The 27,797-nt window shown below is 44.0% G+C and overlaps 1 protein-coding gene across 1 annotated transcript in view; it reads left to right on the top strand.

Moving 5' to 3' along the window:
• The window catches only part of KIF7 (kinesin family member 7), a 95,325-nt gene extending 67,861 nt beyond the window's left edge, over positions 1-27,464 (top strand). The window contains exons 16-19 of the mRNA XM_077472803.1: positions 5,801-6,007; positions 11,559-11,757; positions 15,844-16,008; positions 16,087-27,464. Of these exons, the coding sequence (XP_077328929.1) occupies positions 5,801-6,007; positions 11,559-11,757; positions 15,844-16,008; positions 16,087-16,472 (957 nt within the window). The 3' untranslated portion in view covers positions 16,473-27,464. The remainder of the gene's footprint in view (positions 1-5,800; positions 6,008-11,558; positions 11,758-15,843; positions 16,009-16,086) is intronic.
• The last annotated feature ends 333 nt before the right edge of the window (positions 27,465-27,797 follow it).

The raw sequence follows: 27,797 nt of genomic DNA, 5'->3' as shown, positions 1-27,797 counted from the left end.
CCAACATGTTGGATCAGTCACTTTTGATTGCAACACAAAAATCGCGTGTTGCAGCTGGCACACTAATGATGTGAAAACTGAACGACCTGACAATCGACAAGAATATTCGTTCGATTTTCGACTCCTCTATTGACTGCTTTAGACCATTGGTTATTTGTCTCTAACTTTTAAAATGATTGTAAGGTCTTGTTTTCAGTTTTTTTTTTGTTTAAAATAATAAACATGTTATACTTACCTGCTCTGTGCAGTGGTTTTGCACAGAGTGGCCCAGATCCTCCTCTTCTCGGATCCCTCTTCGGTGCTCCTGGCCACTCCCTCCTGTTGAGTGCCCTCCACAGCAAGCAGCTTGCTATGGGGCACCCAAGCCAAGCTGCAGCTCCGTGTATCCATTCAGACATGGAGCTGTGACCCTGACCCGCCCCCTCCCTTTCCTGATTGGCGCACTGAATTTGATTGACAGCAGGAGCCAATGGCTAATCAGGAGGGAGAGTCTTGGCTTGCCGAGACACTCCTGCAAGATTGCTGGATAGAGATGGACTCTAATTATTAGGGGGGCTGCTGCACACAGAAGGCTTTTTATCTTAATTCATAGCCTGCATTAAGATAAAAAAAACCTTCTGACTTTACAACCACTTTAAGTGATTGGACACTGGCAAAAACCTTGCTGGAACTACCCTGAATGTTTACCAGGTCTAGAGTTACCGCTAGGTTTTCCTTTCATATTTAACACTATTGATTTTCTTTAAAGCGGTTGTATACCCATTTTTTTTACTTTTACCTACAGGAAAGCCTATAGTAAGGCTTACCTGTAGGTAAAAAAAAATATCTCCTAAACCTATACGGTTTAGGAGATATTCCCCTCGGTATGCGCCGCTGACTGCAGCGGCGCATGCGCACAAGGGGATTCTCGGCTGAAAGTCCGGCAGTGGCCGGACCCGGCCGTGATGAAATCTCCCGCGCATGTGCCGATATCGCGGCTCCAGCCACTCACAGCGCCGGAGCCACGATACCCGGAAGAAACGCAGAGGGAGCATGTCAGCTTCCTCGGCGTGGATCGGGCCAGATGTCGGGGCCTCGTTCTAAGGTAAGTATTTCATAATGAGCTAGTATGCAGTGCATACTAGCTCATTATGCCTTTTGCTTTGCAGGTGGTAAAAAAAAAAATTAGCGGGTTTACTACCGCTTTAAAGCCCAGAATCATTTTATCTTCTGCCTTTAGAGTCATCTTTAATACTGCTGGGTGTGGCCAGTTTCTCTGGCCTTTCATTTAGGCCCATTTGAGACTTTTGCGACTTGAGACTGCAGAGTTCCATGACCAGTCTTACCCCATGATTTCCAATAAGTACCATTCATATCTGTGCGACTTCAAAGTAGTCCCTTTTCTACTTTGGTATGACTTTGATGCCAGTTACACATTTCAGTCCCCGAAATTACGGCCATAAAATTGCACAACTTTGAAGTTGCAGTAGTGTGAAAGGGGCCTTGAGGTTCTTCCTACAGTCATGCAAGCATTTATTGCACAAATCGCCCAGATGTTATTTACTGACTCTGAATGGAGAGGCCAATCGGAGTCGGCAAATGACTCCTGCACAGAGATGCTGCACCATTTAATTCTAGTTCATTCTAATTCCATCCATCTAATTTACCCTCAGCCATGACGGCTTCTGAGCCATTGGCGGCAGAGACTCTGCCTGAATCTAAATTGTTTTAGTGTTAGTCTGATAAGCTTGCCCTTGTTATAGCTCCCAAACTGAAGAAGACAGCCTCCTTACTCATACTTGGCATAAAATTATTTTCAATCCAAAACTGAGGTGTTCTGGTAGGAGGGGTGGGTATTCAGGGCTAGCTACCAGTTTTTTATTTTTTATTTTTATTTTTTGCTTACCTGTGTCCAATCTTTTAGTTGGCAGTATAACCCGAAGATGAAAGACTTGTGTCCCTAAATGGACTCTATGAAAAGTATTTTACAGAGATTGAAAACATCTTAATATTATGCATTGCACTGCCACTTTTAATATTTAGTTTTATTTTTGCTGTGTATAAAGCCCCATACACACTATCAATTTTTCTGCTGAGTTTTTCCTTCAGGCTTACCAAAACCATGTAGTGCAAGGGCCTACCTGATTACATACAAATTGAAACACCTAAGGTATGACCTTATATTATATGGTTTTGGTAAATCTGAAGGAAAAACTGATAGTGTGTATGGGGCTTAATTCTTTTTTTTTTTTTTTGTGCTGTCCTTTTTTATGCTTAGGCCCCTTTCACACTGCTGTGACTTTACCGCCGTGATTTTGCCGCAATTTCAGGGAACGCCTGTGTAAACTTAAGGTCTGTGGACCTCAACTCGCATGAAAGTCGGACCAAAGTAGTACAGGGACTACTTTGAAGTTGACACGACTTGAAGTCTGACGCTTTTTGTGAATGGCTATCATTGGAAATCATGGAGAACAACTTGTCATGCGACTTTACAGTCCCAAGTCTTGGTGCACGTCACACAAGTGTGAAAGGGGCCTTAATCACAATTTAACTATTTTGCAGTAAACTTACTGATAGCAATAGACATATGATCAAGAGCTGATTGGAGGTTATCATAAAACGCTTAACATGGATATAACAAAGCATAATACATATTCAACCCATATAGCAAACTGCAACCCATAAATATCAATTATGCAAGAGAGGAAAAGAAAGAGAATATCTAGTAGTATCTGATACAGAAGAGGGAGAAAAAAAAAAGTGTGGAGGGGTGGGAATGAATGAATAGATTCAGGACCAAACACCATTCAAAAGCCACACACATTATAAAGTGAGACAATATAGTCCAGTTTCTTAACCTTTTTACACATACATAAACAGTATCTCACGAAAATGAGTACACCCCTCACATTTTATTATATCTTTTCATGTGACAACACTGAAGAAATTACACTTTGCTACAATGTAAAGTAGTGAGTGTACAGCTTGTATAACAGTGTAAATGTGCTGTCCCCTCAAAATAACTCAACACACAGCCATTAATGTCTAAATCGCTGGCAACAAAAGTGAGTACACCCCTAAGAGAAAATGTCCAAATTGGGCCCAAGGTGTCAATATTTTGTGTGGCCACCGTTCTTTTCCAGCACTGCCTTAACCCTCTTGGGCATGGAGTTCACTAGAGCTTCACAGGTTGCCACTGGAGTCCTCTTCCACTCCTCCATGATGACATCACGGAGCTGGTAGATGTTAAAGACCTTGCTCTCCTCCACCTTCCGTTTGAGGATGCCCCACAGATGCTCAATAGGATTTAGGTCTGGAGACATGCTTGGCCAGTCCATCACCTTTAACCTCAGCTTCTTTAGCATGGCAGTGGTCATCTTGGAGGTGTGTTTGGGGTCGTTATCATGTTGGAATACTGCCCTGCGGCCCAGTCTCTGAAGGGAGGGAGGGGATCATGCTCTGCTTCAGTATGTCACAGTACATATTGACATTCATGATTACCTCAATGAACTGTAGATCCCCGGCAGCACTCATGCAGCCCCAGACCATGACACTCCCAACACCATGCTTGACTGTAGGCAAGACACACTTGTCTTTGTACTCCTCACCTGGTTGCCACCACACACGCTTCACACCATCTGACCCAAATAAGTTTATCTTGGTCTCATCAGATCATAGAACATGGTTCCAGGAATCCATGTCCTTAGTCTGCTTGTCTTCAGCAGACTGTTTTCGGGCTTTCTTGTGCATCATCTTTAGAAGAGGCTTCCTTCTGGGACAACAGCCCTGTAGACCTATTTGATGCAGTGTGTGGCGTATGGTCTGAGCGCTGACAGGCTGACGCCCCACCCCTTAAACCTCTACAGGCAGCACTTGTACATCTATTTCCCAAAGACAACCTCTGGATATGACGCTGAGCATGTGTACTCAACTTCTTTGGTCGACCATGGCGAGGCCTGTTCTGAGTGGAACCTGTCCTGTTAAACTGCTGTATGATCTTGGCTACCGTGCTGCATCTCAGTTTCAGGGTTTTGGCAATCTTCTTATAGCCTAGGCCATCTTTATGTAGAGCAACAATTCTTTTTTTTCACATCCTCAGAGAGTTCTTTGCCATGAGGTGGCATGTTAAACTTTCAGTGACCAGTATGAGAGTGTTAGAGCGATAACACCAAAATTCACACCTGAGTCCTTTATAGCACTAACGAGTCACATGACACCAGGGAGGAAAAAATGGCTAATTGGACCCAGTTTGGAGATTTTCACTTAGGGGTGTACTTACTTTGGTTTCCAGTGGTTTAGACATTAATGGCTGTGTGTTGAGGGGACAGCAAATGTACACTGTTATACAAGCTGTACACTCACTACTTTACATTGTAGCAAAGTGTCATTTCTTCAGTGTTGTCACATGAACAGATATAATAAAATATTTACAAAACTGTGAGGGGTGTACTCACTTTTGTGAGATCCTGTGTGTATACAGTGTGTGTATGTGTGTGTGTGTGTTTGTATATGTATATATTTTATTATTATTCAGTACTTGTATAGCGCCAACAGTTTGTGCACCACTTTACAACAAAAACAGTACAATTACAATACTATACAATACAGGAGGGATCAGAGGGCCCTGCTCATTAGAGCTTACAATCTAGAAGGGAGGGTCAAGTGGAACAAAGGGTAATAGCTGTGGGGGGATGATCAGATGGACAAAAATGAAAATACAGTTGTTAGGTGTGGGTGGGATAGGCTTCTCGGAAGAGGAGGGTTTTCAGGGATCATCTATAAGCTAATAGAGTAAGAGATAGACGGACAGATTGGGGTAAGGAGTTCCATAGGCTTGGAGAGGCTCTGAAAAAGTCCTGGAGACGAGCATGGGAGGAGGTGATGAGAGAGCTAGCGAGCAGGACTTCTTGAGAAGAACAAAGCAAACGATTAGGTTGGTATTTTGAGACTAGGTCAGTGATGTAGCAGAGTTGTGGATGGCTTTGTAGGTAGTTGTTAGTATTTTGAATTGAATTTGTTGGGTGAGTGGAAGCCAGTGGAGGGATTGACAGAGAGGAGTAGCAGAGACAGAGTGGTTGGTAAGGTGGATGAGTCTGGCAGCAGCATTCACGGTGGACTGAAGGGGGGATAGAGTATGGAGAGGTAGGCCAATGAAGAGATGACCAGGGAGTGAATAAAGAGCTTTGTTGTGTCGTCGGTTAGAAAAGGGCGTATTTTGGAGATGTTTCGGTGGTTGAGGCGGCAAGATTTGGACAGCGATTGGACGTGGGGCTTAAGAGTCCAGGACTACTCCTAGGACCTTGGCATGTGGGGATGGGCTGATAGTTGTGCCATCGATTTTTACACAGAGATCAGGGGAAGTTGCACGTGGGGGAGGAAAAATGATACGTTCGTTTTTGGGTAGATTAAGTTTGAGAAAGTGGTGCAACATCGAGACTGATATATCGGATATATCTTTATACAATATATTTATATATAATATATTGTCCCCTGTCTTTAACTAAAGATATTTCTTTAAAGAACTGTGTGGACGGTAATTTATTGAAGGAGATTGTAGAGCATACAAATGTGGGTTGTATTGAATTGTGAAATAATCTCAAGCTTTTACATGCAGCATGTCTTCAATCTTTGACTGTCTTCTGCAGTCTCTGACCACCTGCTTCTGAATGTCTGCAGTTTCTAACCGTCTCCTACAGCATTGTCTGCAGTCGCTGTACGGCCGCCTCTATGGCTGAACGATGACTAAATCTGGGTTGAAAATCTGTTGGCGCTATGAGTTATAAATAATATTATGAATATAATCTTTATTTCCCCTCTTCAGGAAGAGAGGATCCTGTTCCAGTTGGATGAGGCGATAGAAGCTCTTGATGCAGCAATTGAATACAAGAATGAATCTATAACACGCAGGCAGCGAGTCCTTCGAGCCTCGGCTAGTCTGCTCTCCCAGTGTGAAATGAACCTCATGGCAAAGCTGAGTTATCTGTCGTCCTCTGAGACCCGAGCTCTCCTCTGTAAATATTTTGACAAGGTAAATGTTCCGCTGAATAGGCGACAGCCAGGCTGCTCCATGGAATAGTACGTCAAAGAATGCAGAGAATGGAGTGTGTGTATGTATAGCCCTGCCACAGAAGTTAGAACTGTTTTGAATTTGCATTTAACCACTTCAATACCGGGGACTTTCACCCCATTTCCTGCCCAGGCCAATTCTCTGCTTTTAACGCTATCACACTTTGGATGACAATTACACGGTCGTGCAACGTTGTACACAAACTACATTTTGATAATTTTGTTCACACAAATGGTGCTTTCTTTTGGTGGTATTTGACCACCACTGGGTTTTTTATTTTTTGGTAAATAAAGGAAAAAAAATACAGAAAATCTTTAAAAAAAAAAAAAATTAGCAAAGAAATAATCGTTCTTCGTGAATTTATCCCAAAATGTATTCTGCTACGTTTCTTTGGCTCCGCGGCTGTGCGTTCGGCCCATTCTGACAGGACGTTACATGATGCCTAGTCAGGATAACTAAACCACCGCCCAGCCATCAATCTACTATTGGCTGGGCAGGAACTGGTTAAAGATTAAGTTCACCTTTTAAAATAAAATGATAAATGCACATCTTTTTTCAGATAAAAAAAATGTGCATTTATTTTTTATTTTTTTACTTGGAGCCTGGAAAGCATTGCACCAGTGATCAGCAGATTACATGTGCCATACAGGACTCCTGCAGACTTCTCAGTGTATCTGTGTGCCCGTACCTTGTATGGGCGGGCAGTACAAACTGACAGGAAAAGACAATGAACTACCAGAGCGCTCCACAGCGCCATGGTAGTTCATTGAAACTACAAGCCGACAGCCACAAAGGCTGTTCAGAATTGTAGTTTCCCACTCACAGAGGTGCATGATGTGGCCTGGTGGGCGGAGCCATGAGCACGTGACAGCGGGCCCCCCTGAGAAGATGCCTGCCCGCTGTCACTGGGGAGGGGTGGGAAAGATGGAGAGGCTGCAGCTGCTTGAACATGTTGCATGTTCCACCCTAAATACCGGTGGAACATGTGACCTGTTCCAAAAGGGGATGAGAAAGTGTCCCTATGGACGCACATCCATGATATCCCTGAGGTGCATATGGCAATCCCAGCCTGGACTCTGACCAGGCCACGCAACCAACGCATTTCGCACTGCCCCATTCCAAAATTGTCAATTTACACTAAACGTGACATCAAAATGCAGATTAGAGTTGTTTATTTAAAAAAAAAAAAAAATTCACTTCACTTCAAAATTATGTGCCAATTTGTGTTGGTCTGCCATGTAAAATCCCAATAAAAAACATTTACATTTTTGGTTGTAACATGACAAAATTTTGAAAATGTCAAGGGGTATGAATACTTTTTCAAGGCACTGTAGATCGATATGAGGTTCTGACTCTACTCTGGCTTAATTTGACCTTATTTTAGCTCCAAAACAGTGACAGTCAGCCAACTGGCATTTACAAGCGAAGGTTGGCAGTGGCAATATACTATGGTTGATGTACTTTTCTTTGAAAGGAATCCATGGATTTTTGATTACAATGTTGTGTGAACAGGGAGCTTTGACAATGACCTCAAGTGATGGCCTTTCAGTGAATGGGGATTATTTGTCAAGGAAAAGCCGAGACATTGGAATCCTTTAGAAACCAGTTTGGATAAAAATTTCTAAAATGAGCTTTACATTCAGAACTGGACACAAAACAAGAAAAAAAAAAGAGTGGTATTTTCTGTGTTGCCAAATTTCCGGGAATGATACCACAATATTACATAAAAAATATTAGATTCTATCGTGTACAAAAAGTTAAAATCATCTTAATGTGGAGTTTTGTTAAAATAAAAATGGCAAACAGGCAGGATTTTGAATGCAGAAGGGACGTGCTTTGTTTATTTTGCATTAAAGTCACCTACCTGCCTTTGCACAAGTGGCTCATTGTAGAATTTGGCAGTGCCGAAGCTGACCGAACTCTTGCACATGTGCAGGAGTGACATCATATCGGGCCAGCCAATGAAAGCTCCCTTCTGGCTGCTAATATCTTTGAGTGACCGACTTCTGGGTATCGATCGCTGCCTGTTTAGAGAGGTTAGTGGCTGGTAGGGAGCTCCGGGAAACGCCATTGCTTCCCTGAAGGCGAGTATTGTTCTGCTTTAACGGTTAGCAGTCAGATATGAATTTACAATTTGGCTAAGAAGGGCATAGATCCCATGCTTTGTTTTTCCTTTTGTCAGAAAGGAACACAATACCGCTACATAATGTCAATTCCATATACTGTCTTTATTGAATAACATGAGAAGTATGAAGGTTCTACCTCTGCAAAATGTACAAGAAGGGCCCAACGCGTTTCACATTAGAGCCTTAGGATATTAGGGGATACGTACATGTTAAGCTCAACATATCAAAACTCACACAAATAATTTGTGTAAAAACCTACATTAAATGCCTAAAAAGCGCTTCTCAAGCAACCCCAGTGTGAAAGCCTGAGTGTTTTCACACTGGGGCAGTGCTTTTGCAGGACGGGAAAAAAAGTCCTGCAAGCAGCATCTTTGGGGCAATGGAGGAGCGGCGTATACACAGCTCCTTCACCACCCCTGCCCATTGAAGTGAATGGGCAGCATTGCTGAAGCTCCACAAAAAGGGGCGCTCTTAAGCCTTTCCTTCGGGTACTACCCGGGGTTAAAAGTGCCCCACTAGCGGCCGAAAAGTGCTTCTATAGCAGCGGTGAGGTGCCTCTAAAACTATCTGCGCTTTACCGCTATGCCCGCACCGCCCCAGTGTGAAAGGTGTCTATATTACCAAAAGTATTGTGACGCCTGCCTTTACACAAACTTTAATGGCATCCCGGTCTTAGTCTGTAGGGTTCAATATTGAGTTGGCTCACCCTTTGCAGCTATAACAGTTTAAACTCTTCTGGGAAGGCTGTCCACAGGGTTTAGGAGTGTGTTTATGGGGTTGTTTGACCATTCTTCCAGAAGCATTTGTGAGGTCAGGTACTGATGTTGGACAAGAAGGCCTGGCTCGCAGTCTAAGCTCTGATTCATCCCTATCGGGTTGAGGTCAAGACTCGCTCATCCATGCCTTTATGGACCTTGCTTTGTGCACTGGTGCGCAGTCATGTTGGAACAGGGAGGGTCCATCCCCAAACTGTTCCCACAAAGTTGGGAGCATGAAATTGTCCAAAATGTCTTGGTATGCTGACATCTTAAAGGGGTTGTAAACCCTTGTGTTTTTTCACCTTAATGCATCCTATGCATTAAGATGCATTAAGGTGAAAAAACTTCTGACAGTGACCGGCCCCCCAAGCCCCTCCGTTTTACTCACCTGAGCCCGTTTGTTCCCTCCACGGAGACACGTTGTACCTCTCTGGCCAGGGTTCTGGGCTCTTGATTGGATAGATTAATAGCAGCACAGCCATTGACTCCCGCTGCTGTCAATCAAATCCAATGATGCTGGGGCAGGGCCGAGTCTGGCATTCTGTGTCTATGCATGCAAATGCTGGACTCGGGAGCACGCCTGCAAGGTATCCCCCGGAGAGAGCTCCTCTCCCAGGGGTTTACCGATGCGAGGAGGCACCGCCGGGGGAACCCAGATGACGAGGTTCAGGGCCACACAGTGCAAATTAAACTGCATAGTGGAGGTAAGTATGATGTTTGTTTGTTAAAAGAAAGGAAGGTTTACAATCACTTTAAGAGTTCCGTTCACTGGAACTAAGGGGCCAAGCCCAACCCCTGAAAGACAACCCCCCACACCATAATCCCCCCTCCACCAAATGATTTGAACCAGTGCACAAAGCAAGATCCATAAAGACATGTATGAGCGAGTTTGGAGTCCTGACCTCAACCCAATAGAACACTTTTGGGATGAATTGGAGCGGAGACTGTGATCCAGGCTTTCTCCAACATCAGTACCTGACCTCACAAATGCATTTCTGGAAGAATGGTCAAACATTCCCATAGACACACTCCTAAACCTTGTGGACAGTTTTCCCAGAAAAGTTGAAGCTGTTATAGCTGCAAAGGGTGGGCCAACTCAATATTGAACCCTACAGACTAAGTAAGCCCTTGTACACACGATCAGAGATTCCGACAACCAAATCCGTCTTTCGTTACGAGGGGACTACGCTCACGCTAGTAGCCAATGGCTTTGGTGTAGGAATTTGATCTGAGCATGCGTGGCACTTTGTCCGATCGGAATTCTCTACACATGATCGGAGTATGTCCGATCGGAGCATTTTGTCGGAAAATTTTACCAACAAGTTGGAAAACTTGATCCGTCGGATACTCAGATGGAAACAGTCTGATGTAGACCACACACAGTCGGAATATCCGACAAAACGGTCCGATCGGACACATTCCGTCGGAATCTCCGACCGTGTGTACAAGGGCTAAGACTGGGATGCCATTAAAGTTAATGTGTTCATAAAGACAGGTGTCCCAATACTTTTGGTTATATAGTCTGTGTTTTTAATGTTTTGTACACCATAAAAATATTATTTTGTAGCTGGAAATCTATATGTGTATGACCAGCATTACTGTCTCTGAATTCTGGCAGAAGAGAATTAAGACAAAATATGTGATAATGTGAGCACTCTGATTTTGTTACAGTTACAGTGCTGGCTGCATAGTGTTGGTAGCTCATTGATAATCTTCACTGGTTGCTGGAAATTGCCCTTTAGGATCCTGTTAGAAGGGAATGCTTTGCCTACCAAAGATGAATAAATTGATGCATGCGCTTTGGAAATTCTGCACCCCTGTTGTGGCGTACAGCTGCAAATCATTTCAAAGCCTGCAATCTAGAATCTGCTATCTACTCTTTTCCATTTATAAGTACTCCTAATTACTCCCCAATTTTGACCTTATAACACAGCTGCTCCTACTGTAAGGCCGCGTACACATGGGCAGACTGTATGGCCTACTTAGTCCGTCGAAACACATTTCAGCGGACAGTCCGCTCGTGTGTGGGCTTCAGCTGACTTTTTCAGCGTGCAGTCTGGCGTACTAAGTATTTTGGAATTTCCGTAATTCTGTCCGTCATACTTTGGTTTCAGCGGACAATCCGCTCGTCAGTAGGCTAGTTCGACGGACTAAGAATGGCGCATGCTCAGAAAGGATTTACACGGCGGAAGGGTGTATTGCTGTGTATTGGACTTCCTATTTCTAGTCCCGTCGTACGTGCTGTACACGTCATCGCGCAAGCTTTCGTCGGACTGTTTGGCTATCCGTGTGTGGTCAAGTCCGTTCATTCGAAAGTATGACGGACTGTCCGTCGGATTGTATGACGGACTAAGTAGGCCATACAGTCCGCCCGTGTGTACGCGGCCTAAGCCTGATTTCAGCTTTCATCTGGAGACTAGTATTTTTTGGTAGTTACATCTGACTATCTGAGAGATAACTTTCTGAATTTTCTATTTTGGGGCATTGTATGTCATCAAATCATCTGCCACTTTGATGAAGTAAAGTGTGAGCAGACCTTTACGCTAAAATAGACATGATTTCTAAAGTTTACCCGTATATTGCTATACCTTAATTCTGCCATATGTCACTTTTTTTTTTTTTTAATAGGTAGTTACACTACGTGAGGAGGAGCATAAACTGCAGATCTCCTTCTCTGAGCTGGAAATGAATCTGGAGGAGCAGCAGCAGCTGGTGTACTGTCTGGAGGTGGCGCTAGAACGGCAGCGCCTAGAAATGGATCGCCAGCTCACCTTGCAGCAGCAGGAACATGAACGCAATATACAACTCCTGCTGAAGCAATGCCAAGGTGGGCTTTTTTCTTATTTATATACTTCATAATTTGTGGTAGGCAGTATGGGGAATATTAATTAGAATATGACCGGAGCCGCCATAATAACTTGCGGCTCTGAGGTTTCCCAGAGGCTACAGGACCTGAACATTTGCAGGACACTGTACTGGTGATATTTAACAGGCTTCTGGACTCGGCCCCTCCAGTTAATTTGGAGATGTACAGGGTACACAGAGTCCTGGGCTCCCACTCCTCGGACACAAACAGACCGCTGGATGTGATATGCCATCTTCACCGGTACACGCACAAAGAGCTGATCCTCAGAAAGGCCTGGGAGCATGGAGAAGTTGACTTGAAGAGGCATCAGTAAAGATCTTCCCTGATCTCTCCAGGGCAACCCTCCAGTGCCGAGCACTGCTCCGTCCACTCCTGGATAAGTTCCACTAATTAGGCTGCACATACAGATGGGGATTCCCCCTGTCTCTGATGGTCCGGTGGAGCTCCTCGTCATTTGTACTACACCACCTGGATGATCTGCCAGCCCTGTTCTCCTTCCTGATCACGGCTGCCATTATAGTTCCGGACTGGCTACAACCCTTGCCACGACCTACCAGAAGAGCCGGTGCCGCTACAGAACCTGCGGGCCTCCCTCCTAGACCGACCAGGAACCGCCGCGGGTCTCGGAATCCACCACTTTCCTCTGATCCTGAGCCCTGACCCCGGGAACTATTTCTACATTTATGCTTGTTTTTATGCTTTGCAGCGTGAGGCTGCTGAGGTATGGCGACTACACAGTTACTGCAAACTGTCCTATTGTACTGTAGATTCATATAACTGGCAAGGACTCGGTGCCTTCATTTTTTATGGGATATAACCCAGACTACTTGTCATTGCAAACGCCACTCTAACAGGCTTGCTATACTTATTAATATTCTGCAGAACCTGTTTCCAAGTCAGTGGGCTTTGCTTCTCAATTTTTCCGGCTCCTCCGAAGTAGCACAATCAGGCTGCTTTCAGGTTTGCCCATTTAAATGACTGGACTGCACCCCCACCTCCTGTTCTTTGATCCACAGGTCTCCACAGAAGACCATCGGGGTGCCTGCAGAGTCATTTCATGATCATCTCTGTACTGGAAACATATCAGTCCACAGTTTTACTAAGGGCTTCTCTTCAATGTTAAATGTTTATTTGTTACATACATTTTTTATGACTTTTAGGCATTTTAATGACAAGGTCATTTTGTTGACTCAGGGCTCAGCCTGCTGACCCTGTTCAAGAGGAAGTAAACCCTGATGAGTTTACTTCCTGTTTGATTCCCTGCAAAGGTAAAGCATAATGGACTACTATGCATCGCATGGTAGTCCATTATGTGTCACTTACCTGACACAGGAGCCAGCGATGTCACCGCTGTCCCCTGTAGTCCGGAGCCTCCATCTTCTCGGTGGGTCTCGCTGCTCCGCCGCTGTCATTCGGCGAAGCCGCAATGATGTCACTCCCGCGCATGCGCACGGGAGCCGCCACTTGTGGCATATCGCCGTTGACAGCGGCGCGCTAAGTGCGCCTGCGCGCGTAGACACCGGTGCCTGTCTTTAGCCAAATATCTCCTAAATCGTGTATTTCTTGGACCTACAGGTAAGCCTTAATCTAGGCTTACCTGTAGGTCAAAGTTGGTTGTAAGGGTTTACAACCACTTTCAGGCCTCTGGCTGCTCCATAGCGAGGTATGGCTTATGGTATACTCAGTCTACTAAGGCCCTGGACTTGCGACTGTGCCTCGCTGTGGGCGGCTTTACTGGGCCTATACTTCTACCCAGCATACTTTTCAGGATGGAAGGTTCCTCGCATAGGCAGGTATGGTTATTTATTAAGTATGAGATAGTATAATAATGCAGATAATCTCTGTTGCTACTGTACTTGTCTCGTGGTTTGCTGACTTCCTCTTCCTTCCTTCGTTTTTCTTATATCCTTCTTACTGCCTTACAATTGGCTTTTTTTTCTTTACAACTTCTGGAAAGTTCAGGATGCTACCTACCTGCTGTTTCCTACCACTTTCCCCCACTAGGGCTGCACTCACTGGGGGAGCTGTGCTCCGCAGTGAATGATTCTACAAAGATTTTGTTGTTGAATACTGGGCTCTGAGGTTCTGAACCCAGAGCCACTTCTCCACCTTTATCTCCTTTCTCACTTCTCTCTCTATTTCTCCTAGGTTCTCTCCCCCCCCCTTTAACCTCCTCTCCTTCTCTAGCTCCACTTTAGCTCTTAAGACCTTTTTACCTAACTTATTTAACTATAAATAATGATAACAATTAATAATAACAAATATTCAATAATGTAATCAAATCAAAAACACTGAAATTTACTCATTTGCAGAATTGTTGCTGTCATTAGATTTAGCGTTTGATGATGAATTTCCCCACAAATCGCTATCGATCAATTCTGCAAGTGATTCTAATTTATTATCGCTGTTTTCTAGCTGGTCTATAACCACTTTTGAGATAAAGGGACACTTTTTGGTTGCTATGGACAATCTCCAAATTCCAGGCAGAAAAAACTGTATTTATAATATACAACTACATGCAGGGCACTGGACAGACCACTAGGGACAAAGGGGGTGTGTAATTTTTTTTTTTTATACAGTACTGTAATCTGTAAGATTACAGTACTGTATGTGTATTCTGTGTTTTTACTTTTTTGAATTTGCCGCCGATCTCCGCTCCCGTGCGTCGCAGGGAACGGAGCTCAGCGGCACTCGGGCACTGTGTGAATTGAGCGGAGGACGGCTCGCACACACAGTGGGGAGAACATTGCAGGATCCAGGGGACAAGGTAAGTAACTCTCCCTGTATCCTGAGTCTGGCTCGGGGTTACCGCTTATGGTACTGAAATTCCACCCCGAGCCAGACTCGGGAATACCGCCAGGGGGGTTAACTAAAATTGGAGAGTGCAAAATTTGGTGCAGGTGTACGTGGTAGCCAATCAGCTTCTAACTTCAGCTTGTTCAATTCGATTTTGACAAATAAAAAAATTAAAAACTGGAACCTGATTGGTTTCTATGCAGAGCTGCTCCAGATGTTGCACTCTGCAGTTTTAGTACATCAACTCCTCAATGTCTGCAACATACTGCATATAAAACTCCTGATGAAATTCAACTTGTGCACCACTCAGATTCAAAAAAGTTTTTTTTTTTTTCTTCTTCAATTAACTTTTGTTAAAATAAAGTTTCTTCTGAAAAGTTTCCATTCATAGGCGAAACCTTCAGATTCAGAACAGTGATTGCATCCATTCACTGTTTGGGTATTCTGACAGCTGTGGCTGTCACAATCCAATAGCTGACCGGTGAGATTCCTCTGCCCGCATTGTTTGGTTTGCATAAAGAAATTCATTGGATTTCATTTGTTCAACCTGTGCATGGCTAGCCTAAAGTGGTTGTAAACGCTTATATATACCCAGTGAAGTGACTGGCCTCAGATGATACACAGAGATAAAACAAATCCGCTTACATCACTTGTACCTGTACTGTATATCTACAGCCGTCTTCCCCCTATATTCATTCAAAGTGTAGGATATGCACAGGACCTCTCAGCTCTGAAAATCAGGGGGCGGAGAGCTGAAGTTACATTAATTAGGAGAGCTCTGAGAGCTGATTGGAGGGAAGGGACACCCCCTCCCCTTCACAGAGGACACAGGAGCTGAGGCTGTCAATCAGCTGGAGGTCCCTTCCCTGTCACCATTTTTCTCTTGGTGTCAGGAAAACTTGTCAGAAGTGATTCATGCTGATAGCAGAGGAATGTGGCAGCGGACAGAAATGACGCTTAGTTCTCTGGATTGAGACAAGTACACATTATAGAGGGATATGCTTTGTTCATATTTCATGTCTGAGATTTACAACCACTTTAAGCAACAGGCTAAAAAATGCTCTAGGGCACATGCAGTCAGTAGTCTTGAGGTTTCACTAAACCATTATTAACTATGATCTGACTAGGCTCAGTGTGATAAATCTTGACAAGAATTTTACAATTTTTGGTTTTAACTTGTGTGACGGTTATCTTTCTAGAAATGATTTGGGCTTTTGGACTAAATTTGTTGACACTTTTTTTGTCTTTCAGACCAGATGGGTGAGGGATTAGCGGGAAGCAAAAGACAATACGAAGGCAGGATCCAGATGCTTGAGAAGGAGCTTGGCTGGTACATGTGGGCTCATCAGGAGCTTAGTCAGAGACTCAGCAAAATGGCTGTCCCTCCTTTGAATGCTGCAGGAAATCAAGCGAAAGGTATGAGTTTTCAAAGTCCTTTGTAAGCAGCGGTTACTGTCTGCAGTATGTTCATTCAAGTTATTTCCTCTTTTAAAGCTCCTCAAGGAGATGGCAGAGTCCTTCATAATACTGAGAGACACGTCTCCTTAGCTGGGTGTGCTGAAGAAAACAATAACTTGAACAGTCAACCACTTGCTGCAGAGCGCAACCTGAGACCTAGAGAGGAGTTGATGCATGTGCCATTACCACCCACATGGAGGCGCTCTTCCCTACCTTCTGAAGAGCAGGCGGGACTGGAGGAGCTAAGACATCGGGACGCTGAACCACTGAACAACAGATTGATGCAACCAAATGATGGTGTTTGTCAAAGACCTGCTATCTACTTGCCCAAATCCCGGCGAGACGTTCGTAGATGTAATATAAGTGTCATGCCATTGATGTCTAACATGGAGATGATTGACGTAAGAAGAAACCCACTGTGAGAACAGTTCTCACACTGTCTTTGTCTTCAGCTAGGATGTTTCTGGTATACAACAATTAGCCTTAACGTTATGTCCACCCACCATAACCCATCAAGGCATGGACCCCACTAGACCTCTGAAGGTATGTGGTGGTATCTGGCACCAAACAGTAGCAGATCCTTTAAGTCCTGCAAGTTTCAAGGTGGGACCTCCATGGATCGACCAGGTTTTTTCAGCACATCCCATAGATGTTAGATTGGATTAAGATATGGAGAATTCAGAAGTCAAGTCAACACCTCAAACTCCTTGCCGTGTTCTTCCCTTCATTCTTGAATTCATCAGACCAGGACACCTTGTGCCATTGCTCCATGGTCCAGTTCTCATACTCAAGTGCCCATTGTAGGCTGTTTTTGCTGCGGGCACCCTGACCAGTCTACGGTGTGTTCAACACCTTTCTGAAACCAGCATTAACTTTTTCAGCAATTTGAGCTCCAGTAGTTCTTCTGTTGGACCCGACTACACAGGCCAGCCTTCGCTCCCCAAGTGCATCCAGTTTTCAACACATCAACTTCAGGGACCACATGTTCACATGCTGCCTAATATATCCAACCCACTTTCAGGTGCCATTGTAACGATATACCCGGTGTTATTCACTTTACCTGTCAATGGTCATAACAGTATGGCTGATCAGTGTGTACATTTGTAACCTGTCTAAATATACATTGGGGTTGATTTACTAAAACTGGAGAGTGCAATATCTGGTGCAGTTCTGCACCAATCAGCTTCCAGTTTTTTTTTTTTTGTTTGTTTTTTTTTGTCAGATTAATTGAACAAGCTGAAGTTAGAAACTGATTGATTTCTATGCACAGCTGCATCATATTTTACACTCTCCAGTTTTAGTAAATCAACCTCATTGTGGCTAATTTTACATCTGTGTTTTAGCCCTGGTTCACACTGATGCAGTACAGGAAACGCAGGTAATGCTGTGCGATTCCCACATCGCAGTTGCACTGTGTTCTGCTGCGGGTGTCAAAAGTTAACGACACCCCAAAAGCAAGGCACAAGCGCAGTGTGTTTGCCTGAACTGGATGTATAAACACCCATGTGATCCGATTCTAGTATGGCTATTAAAAAGGGGCGTCTTCTGCACCTTTTTGATGCAAATCTGGTGCGATTTGAACAATAAAAAATGAATGGGCTAAAAACACACCGCACAGAATCGCATGCGCTTTGCACAGGAATGCACTGTGATTCACATGCAGTTTCCAGTGTAAAACTAGGCTAAAGTGACTCTTTCACTTTAAAAAACAAAAACGTAGCTAGCAGGTAAAAAGTCCAAGCAAATAAGGATGCTTTGCAGCAGCTTTACACCCTAATGTGCTGCTTCTGTACACTCCAATGCCTTCTGTACACTCCAATGCCACACTACTTTAACTGGAAAACCTTTAGCACTTTCAAGTAGTGTCAGAGCTTGCCCAGACAAGAATTTCTTGTCTTGCAACCCGTGGTTGCAGACAAGAAATTCACTCTGTGTATGGCCAGCCTTACTGATCAGTAGAAATATGAGGGAGGGGATGAGCAAGCTCCCATACCCGGACATGTCCGAGCATCTGCCCAATCGGAACGACCTGGATTTTGAGCATATTGGGGGGCAATGAATGCTGGTTCATGGATATGTAGGCACTTTGTGGTCCCTGCGCTCTATAACTTCTAGCTAAGTTATTGTTTTTATAAGTCTAGTTTACTTCAAAGAGACCCTGTAACCAACTTAAAGGATACGTTCACCTTTTGTAACAAGTTAGATGCCACACCCATATTCAGGATGTAACATGTTATAAATATACCAGTCCCCGCACCCCCCACGGCCCAGAGTCCCCCCCTGCTAGCCATCGCAATCTAAAATAAAGCGCGGCTGATTGAGGCTCCACCCGCCCAGCCGCATCATTCATTCACAGTGTTCTCTGAATCGGGAAAACTACAATTACCGACATGGTTTGTGGCCGTCGGCTTGTAGTTCTCAATGAACTCCCAGGGTGCTGTTGATCGCTCTAGTCTTGGTAGTTCACTGAGCTGCCTGTCAGAGTGTAATTGCCTGCTTATATCCGAGGTACAGGCAGACAGCTACACAGAGACTCTGTAATACCGGGGCATTACACCCACAATCTGCTGATCGCTGGTGCAAATCATTACAGGTCCCTAAGGCTGCTTTCACACTGAAATCGCCGGGCGTTAGCGGTAAAGCTGTGCTTTACCGCTGTTTTTGCACTGCTTTTCGGTCGCTAGCGTTAAAACCTCCTGTGTTACTGCACTTCCGTATCGCTTTTTATTGCAATGGGCAGGGGCAGTTTAGAAGCGGCGTATACAGCGATTCCAAATTGCCCTAAAGATGCTGCTTGCAGGAATTTTTCTAACGTCCCACAAGCACACCGACCCAGTGAGAAAGCACCCATTTGCAGAGAATAGGAAGCAGTTTTCAGGCACTTAACAGGCGCTACTTCTAGTGCTAAAACGTCTGAAAACTGCTTCAGTGTGAAATGGGTCTTAGAAAAAAAAATGCATAATTTTTTTTTTTTTACCTACAAAAAAAGTGCATTTTTTTTCCCTTAATTGTGGACTTATCCTTTAAAATATTCCAGGCAAAAGCACAGAAAAAAAAGTATATAAAATACTTTCTAGCAGTATTATACCTTTCCATAAATTATTGTTTACTCACTTGAAGCGTGCCTTTGAACATGCTAGAAAATGTGGCTTGTCCATTCCCCAGCACAGTCCCCTCCTTCCTTGCATGTCTAAATACTCTGTGCTGGCCCAGCTCCTCTCCTGACCTTTTTAAATTTTTTTTTTTTATGTATTTGCCAAGGAAATACTATAAAGGAGAATTTTAGAGCAGCCTTTCTTAACTGGGGTTCCGTGGAGCCCTAGGGTTCTTCCAGAGGTTTCTAGAGGTTCCTTGAGCAATGACCAATTTCTGCCTCTCAAGTAACTACTGACATTAGTGATTTTTTATTTTCTCCATCTGTAACCAGTGATAAATGTAAGAAGCGGCTTTCCCTAGTGCCGTCTCACTAATGTATCGTGAGTTGTTGATAATTTTTAGCAGGCATTCCCTGAGACCGGAAAGATATTTCAAGGGTTCCCCTGTGTTAAAAAGGTTGAGAAAGGCCCCTATAGAGTGTCACTTGAGTGATGGCTAAGAGTCTGCTGTGGCTGCTGACCATAAATGTGAGATGTCAGCGCCCAGCAACAGTCTCCGGGCTTTTGGGTTTCTACACAAGGGAGGATTTTTTAGGTAAAGAACATGCATAAAATATGTTAAATGCACATATTGTATGATCTTATTGGGATATTTTTGTTGAAATGAATGATCTGGTGAGTGTCCCTTTTTAAGCTGCACATTATCAGCGTGAAAACGCAGCATTGCTTATTTTTATGGTTAATCTTTACCATGCTGATTAGAGCTCAGATGAGGACATGTGTTAGCAAGCATCTCTTAACAGTAAGGGCTTGTTTACATATGCATTGCCCTCTGAAGAATGATCCTCCACAAATGGCTTTTTAGAAGGCGTTTGATAGATGTTGAGGAAGTGATATGTTGCCTCCTCACCTGCGATTTTAAAGTAGAGCTGTAGGCAAAAAAAAATGTAACTTTAGAGAAAGGTAGAGTAGGGTAGTAACCTCTGTCAGATTTATTTTCGCCATTTGTGTCCCATAGCAGAGATTTCCCTTCACTTCCTGTCCCATAGCTAAACGGCAATTGAGAGGAAATACCTGCAAATTAAGGGAATTCCTTGGGGACCCCGATGTCACCAGAACTAGTGTCCCCGGTGGAAGATTACCCCTCTATTACTTTTCAGGGGACAACCCAAAATGTGGGCTTTTTCTTTTGCTTTCAATGGTAAACAGGACAAATGGAGAGATTGGATCTCCTTAACGGGGGCACAGACAGCAGTAAATGCTGACAGGTGTTTTATTCTATCCAAAACTAAAAAAAAAAAAAAAAAAAAAAGTTTTTTGTCTTTAGTTCTACTTTAACCCCCAAAACATCTGTACCATGTTGCAAGGTGGTTACAGTTTTAATGAGTCCCATTCGGTGAGTGATGCTGCCCACCGAATGCAACGGGAGGATATAATTCTTGCTGAAAGGCAAGTATACAACCCCATCTGGCAGCCTTAGCAGCTTATTGGGGGTGAAAATGTGGCTCCAACTGCCTGTTTTTACTACCTCCCAACCAAAAGTGTAAACGCAGTCTTGTATAAAACCGCTGAATATAAGAATATTGTAAAGGCTGCACTGCACAATACTCATCCTTATACAATCTGCGTGTCTTAAAGCTAGGTTCACACTATTCCGGGCCATGTCGTCTGCGTTTGCTCGGGTACGGCAGCATGGAGCAAGCCTGCATAAGTATCCCCCTTAGCAAGCAGGTTTGGTGGGGGAGGGGGGTACTCTAAGGAGGAAGGGGCCTGGAGCACCTGCGGGGGGACAAGAAGAGAATTATTGGGGCTGCTCTGTGCAAAAAGCATTGCACAAAGCAGGTAAGTGTAACTTCTTTGTAAAACAAAAAATTAACCTTTTAATATCACTCTTCCCGCCGACGTGGTCCATATATGTGGTCTCTCGGTGGGTGGACTTTAACGGTGAGAGGCTGCATATGTGCGGCCCTATGTAGACACTTTTTCGGTGCCGAGAGAGCGTTCCCTGCGTGCTCCCAGCACAGTCCCCGGCGGGGACCAGGAAGCTTGCGATGCATACTTGCGATCGGGAGCTTTACGATCATGTGACCACTTTGCCAATCACAGCGTTCACATGACGCGAATGCCCACTTCTGCCTCCCGGTATTTAGAAGATCTCAGAGGGCTTGGGAGGCAGCGGTGGGAAGGGGTTAAGTCCACTACATACCTGTTACAAAGTTTGTGGCTAGAAAAGTGATGTTGCTTTTTTTTTTTTTCATTAGCTAGCTAATTTAGTTTTTAGGGGCTATTTTAGTACCCCAGGGCAACCAGTCTTGATTCCAATCAATCTTTTAGCAAACCATTTAGTCCAGTTTGCACTGCCTCAGAAAAATAGCCAATAGGATTGCACATTCTTGAAGCAATTTAAAGCGGAGTTCCACCCATTTTTTTAATTTGTAGCCATTCTCATGGACATCCTCACTGCTATTCTAAATGGCAATCATTTAATTTTTTCTGTTTTCATGCTGCACTTTCGCCTTTGTCCGCCTAGGCTAACAAGGCAATTCCCATGGATTACTAGGATATCATCTATCCCAGGTGTCCATGGCAATCCCCTAATACCGAAATTTCACGTGAGCTCAAGACTGGAAATGACGTGAATGGGAGGAGTTAGGTGCCATTGCTATGGTAACCTGTCCGGAATTAAAATTGCAGCGCAGTGGCATTACTGCGCATGCTCGCGATCAGGAGGTGCACACTGGGTAGCCAGCTGCACCGAATCCCGGAAATGAAGACAAGCAGGCTTCAGATGCCCACAACAGCCATGTACCCTACCTGCTTCCGCTATACCAAAACAAAATTGACTTAATTTTTTCCCAGAAATAGAGCTTTATTTTGGTGGTATTTGATCACCTCTGCGGTTTTTATTTTTTGCGCTATAATCAAAAGAAGAGCGACAATTTTACAAAAAATACAATATCTCTTACTTTTTTGTTATAATAAATATCCAAGATTTTTTTAATCAAAAAAACGTTTTTTTTCCCCCTCAGTTTAGGCCAATATGTAATCTTTTTTTGGTAAAAAAAAAAAAATCGCAATAAGCATATATTGATTGGTTTGCACAAAAGTTATAGTGTCTATAAAATAGGGGATAGATTTCTGGCATTTTTATTGCTATTTATTTTTTACTAGTAATGGCTGCGTTCTGGAGGTTAACTGTGTTCCCTAGGTGTGTTCTAACTGTGGAAGGGGTGGAACTGTCTAGTAGGAGGAGGAGAGAGATCATTGTTCATACATAGTATGAACACACGATCTGTGTCTACTCCCCTGAGAGAACCGGGATCTGTGTGTGTGTTTTTACACACACAGATCCCGGTTCTCGCTCTGTCACGAGCGATCGCAGGAGCCCAGTGGTCATTGCGCCCACCGAGCACTAGCATCAGCTCTGGCCACACGCGGCAGACGCGCGCCCCTTAGTGGCCAAAAGGCAAAGTAAGGTAACATGGTTTTGCCCAGCTGTGACATTTTGCCGCAGTAAGACTGCAGCATCTGGTAGGCAAGCGGGTTAAGGTCATGCCGCGTTTGATGGGCAGAGTGGCGGCAGTTGATGGGCACAGTGACTGCGTTTGGCACATTGGCGGCAATCGATGGGGTTTTTTTCAAAAATTTTCAGTTTGTGCCCCCCCCCCCAAAAAAAAATGTTGAGCACCAGCCGCCACTACTATTGAGTGAGCACATCTTAGTAGTCTACCATCGGATTGCTATAATTATATATTCAAGTGACACAATAGAATGGGAACAATCTTCTGTACATCAACACAAGCTGTTGGTACATAATTGACTGCATTCCATTGCTTTGATTATACATTGTAGAATACAGTATGCTGCAGTACTATTTTAAAAAAGTAACTCCACTTTTGTTGGGGGGAAAAACATTCCCCTCTAGGTGATCTGTGTACATTATAGGGATTTGAACAAACTTTGTTGCAGACTCCTACCTTTTTGTTCTGAAGAAATCACAGTTTGTGTGTGCCCATGTGGAAAGTGAATCTAATGGGAGTGGTTTCCTGATTATAAGCTGGTGCACTTGCAGGGCTCTAATGAGGAAAGTGACAGGGTCTGCATCCCTTTTTAGATGCGCTTTCCTGTTTGGAATATCTCACCAAAAATTAAGGTTTTTTTTGCTGCAGGGGATGCCTGTAATCTGACTTGTATCTTAGTGCAGACTTCTGGGGAAATCAGTGAGCCAATCACACAAGCAGAAATGACCTACACTATATTACCAAAAGTATTGGGACGCCTGCCATTTACATTACTTTAATGACATCCCAATCTTAGTCATAGGGTTCAATATTGAGTTGGCCCACCCATAGACACGCTCCTAAACCTTGTCCGCAGCCTTCCCAGAAGAGTTGAAGCTGGGTGGGCCAACTCAATATTGAACCCTATGGACTAAGACTGGGATGCCATTAAAGTTTGTGTGTAAAGGCAGGCGTCACAATACTTTTGACAGTATCGTGTATCTGGGGGGTGTTCTGCACACCATCTGTGCACAGAACACCTCCAGGTAGCCATATTGTATTTCACAGAAAATGGCAGAGCTGCAGATTGAAAAGGAAAAGTCATTTTTAATAATGTTTTGTTTCAATCTTTTTATTCAGTTTTCCAAATTACAATAAAACGTAATCCAAAAGAGTCCCAATTGACTCGGTCAACATAACCAGTAAACCGCTAGTTATCAGTGGTGGCATGTTTTACAGATAAGGAGTTAAAACTGAAGTCCATGTCCACCAATGGGCATCAGAAATTGCGCCAAAGTGGGCAACTATCAGGAGTTATAGTAAAAAAAAAAAAGGCCGAACAATTTTTAAAAACCCGCAATTACAATATGGCTTGGGTCGCAATTGTATACACTATATTATTCTTTTTTTTCTTTCTTTCTTTCTTTCTTTCTTTCTTTCTTTCTTTTCCCCACAAAAGTGGAGTTACCCTTTAAATTCTTGTTATGACAAGACCCTTTTATTACAGGCACCCTTGTAACCATTTTTTTTTAAACCACTCTTTCAGTACTGATAAAACTTCATACACTGTTTTTATAGAAGATATGCTACCTGCAGTAGGGGAAACATTGTGCTTGTATTATGAGATGTCGATCTTTATTTGCTGTTGGAAAGCCTTCACCTCTAGTTAATGAAGTTCTCATACCTCTTGACCTAGAGTAGATTGGGATAATGTAGAAGCCCACGTTCACATTGGGCTGATTTGACATGCAATTTGACATGTCAAACCAGCAGCTGTTGCCGGCAGTAGCATTGTCCGAATCCGTGCCCGCACCTGTACTACTTTTGGCGACTTTGGTGGGGGGGGGGGGGGGATTTGAATAGACATCTGTGCAGGAACCCATACAGATGTCTGTCCCCTGCATTGCCGGGTTGAAATCGTGCCAGTTCAGCTGAACTCGCACAATTTCAAGGCTGCCTTCAATTTGAACCTGGGCTAACGCCTATTCTTGCTAACCTATGTAAGGCCAGGGCATAAACTATTCAAATCTCGGCTGGTTCAGCAGGAACCATCTGAGATTTGAACCATGTATGGGTAGGCTGAATGTACCAATAATCAGTGCAATAATCACTGTCTTCTCCCGGTGGGGACAGCTTCCCCCGCTGCTGGGAGAATTCAATGGCTGGGGGGGGGGGGGGTGATTCCGCTGTTAAAGCCCTAAAGTGGAACTTCCGCTCATCGGAACCCTTCCCCCCTCCGGTTTCACAGTTGGCACCTTTCAGGGGGGAGGGGGGTGCAGATACTTGTCTAAGACAGGTATTTGCACCCACTTCCGGGCACAGACTCCCACGGGAGTCTATGCCTCTTCCTGTCCCAGCGCGCTGTCTGCTGGGACACACGCAGGTCCCAGAGACAGTGCGGACCATTCCTATTGCGCTGCGTGACTCGCGCATGCGCAGTAGGGAACTGGGAAGTGAAGCCGCAACACTTCACTTCCTGATTCCCTCACCTAGAATGGCGGCGGCAGCAGCCGAGAGCCGAGCGATCAATCGGCCTCAGCTGCCGACATCGCTGGATCCTGGGACAGGTAAGTGTCCATTTATTAAAAGTCAGCAGCTGCAGTATTTGTAGCTGCTGGCTTTTAATGGGTTTTTTTTGCAGTGAAATTCCTCTTTAACACTGTCTGTGTTGGTGAGGGAATCAAGCAAATTACTTTCCTGCAACCCGTGGTCACAGAAAAAAAAAAAAATTCCCTCCATGTATGGCCAGCCTAAGGCCTGATTCATCGTGTGTATGAGGCTTAAGGCCTGGTTCACACCTACCCTGTTTCCCTGAAAATAAGACCTAGCATGATTGTCGGTGATGGCTGCAATATAAGCCCTACCCCCCAAATAAGCCCTACCATGTTTCCCCAAAAATAAGCCCCACCCTGAAAATAAGACCCACATAGACTTTAACTAGGGCTTATTTGGGGGGTAGGGCTTATATTGCAGCCATCACCGACAATCACGCTAGGTCTTATTTTCGGGGAAACTGGGTATGCATTTTTTTGTGATTTTTACATTTTGCAGATTTGCACTACAGAACATGACCCATAGGGGATTATGTTAAATGGACTGCAGTGCAAATCTGCAAAAAGCACTAAAAACGCATAGGTGTGAACCAGACCTTAAGCCTCGTACACACGATCAGATTGTTGGCCAACAAAGTTACAGACTTTTGTCCGAAGGCCGTTTGCCAGGAACTTGTCTTGCATACAAACGGTACAAAATTGTCAGACACGAACGTAGTGACATACTACGTGGAATTTCCACTCTTGAGCGCCACCCTTTGGGCACCTTCTGCTAATGTCCTGTTTGGTGAGCATTGATTCCAAGAATGTGTGTTTGTACTTTGGACTTTTGTACACACGATAGGAAAATCTGACGACAGACCGTTGTCCGCCAAAAATTTACTAGCCTACCATCCAACATATGCTGGCGGAAAGTTGGACAACAATTGTCTGATGGAGTGTACTAATGGTCAGATTTTAGATTTTAGTCTGTCATCAAACAATTCCCTGCTGAAAATCTGATCATGTGTATGAGGCTTTAGCAAGAAGTAAGAAAATTAAGGTGACTATGTAGAAAACTCATGTCATTTCTTGTTAAAATTCTTAGTAAAAAGAGTTTAAAAAGTGTGGAAACTTCTTGAAGAACCCTCGTATATACTCATTATATACGCTGCGCCAATCTGGTCACATAATCCCACTCCCCTGTGTCAGCTAGTGCTGCAGGGCAGAGGAGGGAGAGCCCACAACAGATGGGCAATTGAAGCCGATGGGTGACATCACTGCTCCAGGCTTTACTTGCCGTTGTCGGAGTGCTCTCTCCTCTCCCCTGCAGCCACCACTGCCGGACACAGGGGAGGTCACGTGACCGGAACGGCCTGAAAATGGTTTAGTGTACAGATCTTTCTTACACAGGGTAGTAAGAATAGGCGTTGGGAGGTAGGAGTGGACAGTTTTAGGACTAGTTAGGAGTTCTCCCAAAATTCCATATAAAAGGTAATCTATACTGAGACAAATATTCAGGCTGCTGTCACTGATCTTTTGTTGTGACGGTGATTGTCGCCTGGCCAGCATGCCAACCCTCAGACTTCAATACTATTTGTGTAACTGACCAGGAACATTAATGCAAATATGAACTACTGATGTCATGTGCTGCATGCTGGTTCCAGGTCAATGAATCAGCCTTGAAGTCAGACAGCCAGGCAGCTGGTATTTTCAGATGCTGGGCAGCTATGGCATCCTTAATTTTTTTCAGTGCCGGATTTTATTAAAGTAAACCTTTCGTGAGTGTCAAATAGGGGACTGCCATTGCTGATTTATTTTTTTATTTTTCCCGAAAGATACCCGACTGTTACTGTAACCCGACTTCAATACTTGGAGTCACCGACCCGGAATATGCAGCTCAGGAAAGTCCTCATTTGCCTGCTATTTCCAGATCAGTAAATGCATACAAGTGAGGGGGTCAGGATGATAGCCAAGCAACTTGCATTTTCATAAGGAGATGTTGGCAATGGCACTCTCCATGTTTGGCATGACACCCAATGATCTGAGAAGCCGAACTCCCCATCCGCAAAACAAATGTTCTTCTAGTATACAGATTTACTAAAGATGTGCCTTGCTAACAATAGAGGAAAGCACGTTATTACATTGTTTGGTGCTCTCTCTGGATTCACCTATGCAGTCATTTTAGTTTACATGTACATATGTATTTTTTTATGTTTTGTAAATTACTTTTCTACATTTTGGTATTTTTGTAATATTGAACGACATTAAACTTCTATTTAAGTCTGTGTGGTGTGTTGTAAACTATTTTGTTTCACAGTTGTGTACTGCAAGCCGCCATATGACAGAAGATATTCTGGCTGAAAAACGATCCGCAGTGGATCACTTTGAAGAGGTATTTTCCTGTCCATATCTCCTGTTTTAACCCTGTAAATGATGCATTACTATGCTGCTACCATGTGCATTGCATGTGGTTACAGTGCGGTCCCATTTACTAGAATGCGTTGCGTTCAGAAGCTGTACTGCCCACTAAACGCGGCAGATAATTTTTAACACAGCCACAAAGCATGGGGGGGGCTACCTTTACAACGTACAGTGTAAAATTTACATATACCCAGTGG

The sequence above is a fragment of the Lithobates pipiens genome, unplaced genomic scaffold (genome assembly GCF_037356315.1).
Source record: "Lithobates pipiens isolate NorthernLeopardFrog02 unplaced genomic scaffold, aLitPip1_a1.2 Scaffold_8, whole genome shotgun sequence".
Lineage (NCBI taxonomy): Eukaryota > Metazoa > Chordata > Amphibia > Anura > Ranidae > Lithobates > Lithobates pipiens.
Note: the sequence above shows the minus strand (reverse complement) of the source record. Positions and strands in the feature narration are given on the sequence as shown.